This window comes from Hipposideros armiger, unplaced genomic scaffold (assembly GCF_001890085.2).
Source record: "Hipposideros armiger isolate ML-2016 unplaced genomic scaffold, ASM189008v1 scaffold_294, whole genome shotgun sequence".
Lineage (NCBI taxonomy): Eukaryota > Metazoa > Chordata > Mammalia > Chiroptera > Hipposideridae > Hipposideros > Hipposideros armiger.
Genome location: NW_017731644.1, coordinates 518542 through 524541, shown reverse-complemented (window position 1 = coordinate 524541; position 6000 = coordinate 518542). Strand labels below are relative to the sequence as shown.

The following is a 6000-nucleotide window of genomic DNA, read 5'->3' as shown; positions in this document are numbered from 1 at the left end:
CAGCTTTTCTCATAATGTGGTGAGTTTAGGAACTCATACAAAAACCCATTATCCCATAGTTCCCTGCATTTACATGCATGTGGCTTTTCTTTCCCCACCAGTGTTCCACAAGCTGCGGGGAGGGCACCCAGACTCGAAGTGCCATTTGCCGGAAGGTGCTGAAAACCGGGGTCTCGGCTATTGTCAATTCCTCCTTGTGCCCTCCCCTGCCGTTCTCATCATCCATCAGGCCCTGTATGCTGGCAACCTGTGCAAGTGAGTATGTCAGAGGTCTGGAGATGGGGAGATGGGACCCCACGTGGAAGCAGAAGCAGCCACACAGTAACCGTCCCTAAACCCAGACCAGTGGGAGATTGTGGGGCCCTGGAGGGCAGCAGGCTGGTGAGCTCAGCTGGAGGTGGAAAAGGAATCTTAATTACACATGGCCAGGTGGACTTCTCTTCTCTCCTGGAAAAACAGTTTGCAGGAAGTAAAGCAAAGTTCACGTGTTAGCATATAGAGATCTGGAAGTTGGAGGCAGCATATTACTAATGAAGGCTAATGTTATCCACTCTGGGGTTTTAAACTACTCTAAACAGATTTGTTCTCTTTAATATTAATCTCTAGAGCTGTAACACTTCTGGGCTTGCCTCTCCTGTATACATAAGGGCCCTGGTGCTCTGCAGGACCCAAAGGATGAAAACATTGAGAGGGAGACATTCTCCTTCCCTATGTCCTCTGCCTCTTTTTATGATGCTGATTTCTTTCCTTTTCTTAAGTCCTTTTAATGAGAGGGACTGCCTTTCACCTGGGATCCCTCTCCATCTAGAGCCCTGCATCTCAGCTTCTAGGGGCAGAAAGACCCAGCAGGATGAGAGCAGGTTGCCCTCTGCACCTCATTAGTTCTCCAGTTTTTGATTGTGGCGGCAGCTTGAAGGTCCACAGCTGGTAACCAGTTCCTCCAGTAAAACACAAGGCAGTCAAGGAAGGCCACGGCCAAAATAAACTCGGTTTGCACTTTCTTCCCCTCTTCTCTCTTTTGGCCCTCCGTCTCTCTTCCTCTTCTCTGTCCCCTCTCTTTTCCCCTCTCTCTTGTCACTGCATCTCACTCATTTTTGTCATCGTCCTCCTTCCCAACATTTCAGGGCCAGGACGGCCGTCCACAAAGCACAGCCCACACATTGCGGCAGCAAGAAAGATCTACATCCAGACCCGCCGGCAGAGGAAGCTGCACTTCGTCGTAGGGGGGTTCGCATACCTGCTCCCCAAGACCGCAGTGGTGCTGCGGTGCCCCACGCGGCGCTTCCGCAAGCCCCTCATCACCTGGGAGAAGGACGGCCAGCACCTCATCAGCTCCGCTCACGTGACGGTGGCCCCCTTTGGCTACTTAAAGATCCACCGGCTGAAGCCCTCTGATGCAGGCATCTACACCTGCTCTGCAGGACCAGCCCGGGAGCAGTTCGTGATTAAGCTCATTGGAGGCAATCGGAAACTGGTGGCCCGGCCCTTGAGCTTGAGGAGCGAGGAAGAGTCGCTCCCAGTGAGGAAGGCCAACCCCAAGGAGGCCTTGCAGACCCACAAACACCAGAACGGAATCTTCTCTAACGGCAGCAAGGCTGAGAAGCGCGGCCTTGTTGCTGACCCGGGGAGCCGCTATGACGACCTTGTCTCTCGGCTGCTGGAGCAGGGAGGCTGGCCTGGAGAGCTCCTGGCCTCGTGGGAGGTCCAGGACTCCACAGAAAGGAACACATCCTCAGAGGAGGAGCAAAATGCTGAGCAGGCCCTCTTGCACCTGCCCTTCACCATTGTGACCGAGCAGCAGCGCCTGGACGACATTCTCCAGAACCTCTCTCAGCAGCCCGAGGAGCTTCGTGATGTTTATAGCAAGCACCTGGTGGCCCAGCTCGCCCAGGACATCTTCCGCAGCCACCTTGAGCACCAGGACGTGCTCCTCAAGCCATCTGAGCGGAGGATCGCCCCCGTGGCCATCCCGCCTCATAAGCACGTATCTGGCTTCAGCAGCTCGCTGCGGAGCGCCTCCTCCGGGGAGGCTGGGAGCGGCTCTCGCCGGCCGCACCGCAAGCCCACCATCTTGCGGAAGATCTCAGCGGCCCAGCAGCTCTCCGCCTCCGAAGTGGTCACCCACCTCGGGCAGACTGTGGCCCTGGCCAGTGGAACGCTGAGTGTACTTCTGCACTGTGAGGCTGTCGGTAACCCCAGACCTACCATCAGCTGGGCCAGGAACGGAGAAGAGGTTCAATTCAGCGACAGGTGAGCCTTGCAGTTACCTGGTCTAGAGAGGGAGGGAGGCAAGCGCCACATCTTGTCTATGCACTCTTGCTTCACAGTGTTTCCAAGGGTAGGGCTTAGAGCCCTGGGCCTCAGGGGCTGCACTCTGCGTTTCTAGCCCTCTGTCAGCACTGATGGACTATTGGAGCCAAGACAAGGTATTTAATTTCTCTAAATTGTATGCTGTCATCTTTATAAGGTTATAATAACAATGCCCATCCACCTGGATCCCCGTAGGATCCCAAAGATTAATAAGACACTCGCTGAATGGCTTTGAAATTTTGGCCAAAAGATATCGTTCTAGGCCAAGGCATTATTACATTACCACTCTGTGAGATGAACCATCATCGCCCCCGGACGCTGTCTCCATGTGTGTGGTCTCCAGGGCTAGGGAGAGAGTGCAGCCAGCACCTGCTGTTCCCCATGGGTGAGCCCGTCCTCTGTCTGGGCTGGACGAAGCTATTTGTTCCAGAAAGCTTTTATTCCCCGTTGGACCTGTGATTCATGATCCTAATATCTCTTGGTATCTCTATTTTGATGTGTCATTACTGGGATGACAGCATGTATTACTTACTGGTTTCCTTGGGCCATAGCCATTCATAATGTAAAATCAATAGTGGTAGTAGAAGTGATAATAACAATTATTGTTTGAACACTACCTAAGTGTCATGCTTTCTACATACATTGTCTCTTTTAATCTTTATAGTGTCTCTGACAACACCAGTGGCTGGCATTAATTGAGTAGTAACTATCTGCCAGACAAGTATAAACCCTTTATGTGCTTTATCTCACCGAATTTTAACAGTAGCCCTGAGAAGTGCATATAATTTTTATCCACACTTTACAGAAGAGAAAACAAAGTCAAGTAACTTACGAAAGATCATATTTATTAAGCAACAGAGCCAAAATATGTGACAAAAATAGGATAGGTAGTCACTTGGAGAATCATAGACTATGAATGCGGAGGAAACTTTAAAAGCCCCCAGTCGAGAGGCCTCATTTTAACTTTTTATCACCTCTGAATCCATGTAGAATGCGCTTTTCATTAAATACACTTTTAAACACTATTGTGTAGCTAATCCTATTGTCTGATTTGCTAGCTTTGGGTAAGGAAGGAAAGAAGGCAGGGTTTATTGTGCCAGGCAGCATGCCAGGTTTATTTCTATGTAACTGCATTTGTGATGCTAGCAGCCAATCCACAAGATTGACATTATCCTCCAGTTTTTCATAGAAAATCAAGGTTCAGAAGCTCACCCAAGATCATTTTAGTAAGAGCCAGACCAGGGATTCAATCTCAAGTTCATATGATCCCGAAGAGGAGTTCTGTTTCCTCTTCTGTGACTTGGCGAACAAAGGTGACATCTATCCTGCCCACATCTTTTGTGCCTTTGAATTGGCAGTAGTATTGCCTCTCAGCCTTAGGATGTATAGACCAAATAGTTTTAATAACAATGCTAAGTATTTTTCTCTGTGCTTTTACTGAATACCAGACACTGTGCTCAATGCTTCAAAAGCATTATCTTGTTTAATATTCAAAAAATTAAAAAAAAAAAAACCCTACGGAGTAGGTCCTGTGAGTGTTACCACATCACCGATAAGAAATCCGAGGCACAGATGTCGGACCCACACTGAAGCACTAGAGACACGGTTTGAACACAGGCAGTGTGTCTTAAGAGTCTGTGCTCATTACCTCTCCACCTATTTGCTCCTTGGTCCTTCCTGGCTCGTACTTTGCTTGAGCAGCTTAACTGCCATGATCCCTGCAGTTCTTTCCAGAAACCTTAATAACAAATTTGTGAGTCAAGCCAACGTTACAGTAAATCCCCTTGAGGCCACGGGGTCGCTGAGAGGCAGCTCCAGTATCAGGCCTCCAAGTTGAGAGTGATGTCCTGATGCTCAGGTGGGTGGTACACTGGAACTCACCTCTGTTGGTGCACCCATCACACCTGTCGTGCCCAAATCATGTCATCAGTTTTTCAAGCATAGGTACCATTTTATTCATGACCCCTGCACCTGTTGCCCAGGGTTGGTACCATTAGTAAGCAGCCAGCTGTGTGAGGGAAAAGGTGGGAATTAAGCTTTCTTGATTAACTACATACACTGTGCCCTGTGCTAGCAACTTTAACAGCCATCATCTTTGTTAATGTCCACCACAGGTGTGACATACACGCTGTTATCCCTGTTTCAGAGATGGGGAGATGATGTTCACGGGAGGTAAGGAACTGGACAATGTTAGATAGCTAGTAAACGGCAGAATCAAGAGGGCAGGTTCAAACCCAGTTCTGACCAACTCAGGGGCATGCTGTTCGAGGAAATGAGTAAGTTCATGCTTCTATGTATCTACACTTCACTAGGGATCCCAAGTTGCCTCAAGACTCCTGCTGTTTCCTGCCAGCTATTTCCAGGGTCCTTCATTTGAACAGCACCTCCTTCCTCCTAAAAAGCTGTAGAACAAGGCAGGCCGTTGGGAAGGGGGAGGGGTCATGAAACTGCAGGGAGAACATTGAGGCCAGGGCTTACTCATAGGTCCTGACAATCGCCTTGAGGGCCAGAGATATTTTTAATGATTTTTTTTTAATTTAATGACTTTTTAATGAAATCCAAGGGTCACGGCCCATCTAGGTATCTGGTGACTACAGGAAAGATATAGAAGGAGCTAGATGAGGATTGAGAGCTTCGGGCTAACCTCGTCCTTCTCTTTTCATGATTTTTGGTCGTTTGAAAAGAGATGGGGTTGTCCCGGGTCATTGCTGAGGTTCCTTCTACCTCCTTCACACATTTATAGAAGGTCACAGAAGGTGAAAACCCATATGCTGGCAAGGACTGGGGAGAGCCTTGAGTGCAGTAACTTCAAAATTTGTTGCACAAGTTGTTTCTGAGTGTTCCACACAACGGGTTCATTGATCGTATGAGTTTGGGACGTGCTCACTTGAAGCTAAACAGATGTATTTACTGCTGGATTTTACTTCTATATTTTTAATATAGTGCTTGTTTTTTTATTATAAATGTAATAAAGGGGCTATAAAACAATTCAAATAATAACTAAAGCTATAAAGTAAAAATGCATGTCTCCCTCAGCCCCCCCAAACCTATTCCCAATATGCTGTCACTCTTAATAATTTGGTATACATCCTTTTGGAATTTTTATATATTTTATTGTATTATATATAAAACATACATGCACACATAGGATTTGGGTTTTTTAAATGGGATATTACTCATGTTTAGAAATTTGACTTGGTTTTTATTCAGCAACATGTCGAGGAGACATTTCGGAATAGTATGTAGAACTGTATGTCACCTTTTTTAACAGCTGATTACTGTTCTTGAGTGCATTTAACTATCCCCCAATTGACAGTTATTTTGATTTTTTTCATTTTTTAACTCCTTTAAGCATTCCAACTTGTGTTGTGACTTTCCAAGTAGACAATATAGTATTCAGTTTTGTCCAAGTACTTCTTTGATCAATGAACAACTTTTTGACCTGGTAATCTCAGGGATACCAATAATTCTTGAAATCCCATTTAGAAACACTACTTTCGCCTTTTAATATTCACCTTAACGGGCATTGAGAGTCTAACCCTACTGGTTTTCAGATAAAAAATTTCAGCAGGATCTTGCTGGGAAAAGACATACGGCCTCCAGGTGCTAAAGATACTAAGGTGCTAGGCCTAGGACAGCAGAGGGCAAATTCTGGATCTTCAGTCACCAGGACATTGGTGGCAGTGGGAG

At 47.0% G+C, this 6000-nt stretch overlaps 1 protein-coding gene across 3 annotated transcripts in view; it reads left to right on the top strand.

The window, feature by feature from the left end:
* Window positions 1-6000, top strand: part of ADAMTSL1 (ADAMTS like 1) — a 909537-nt gene that overhangs the window by 793507 nt on the left and 110030 nt on the right. For all 3 annotated transcript variants that reach the window (XM_019659072.1, XM_019659074.1, XM_019659073.1), the window contains 2 exons: window positions 102-255; window positions 1125-2250. In XM_019659072.1, coding sequence (XP_019514617.1) covers window positions 102-255; window positions 1125-2250 — 1280 coding nt within the window. The remainder of the gene's footprint in view (window positions 1-101; window positions 256-1124; window positions 2251-6000) is intronic.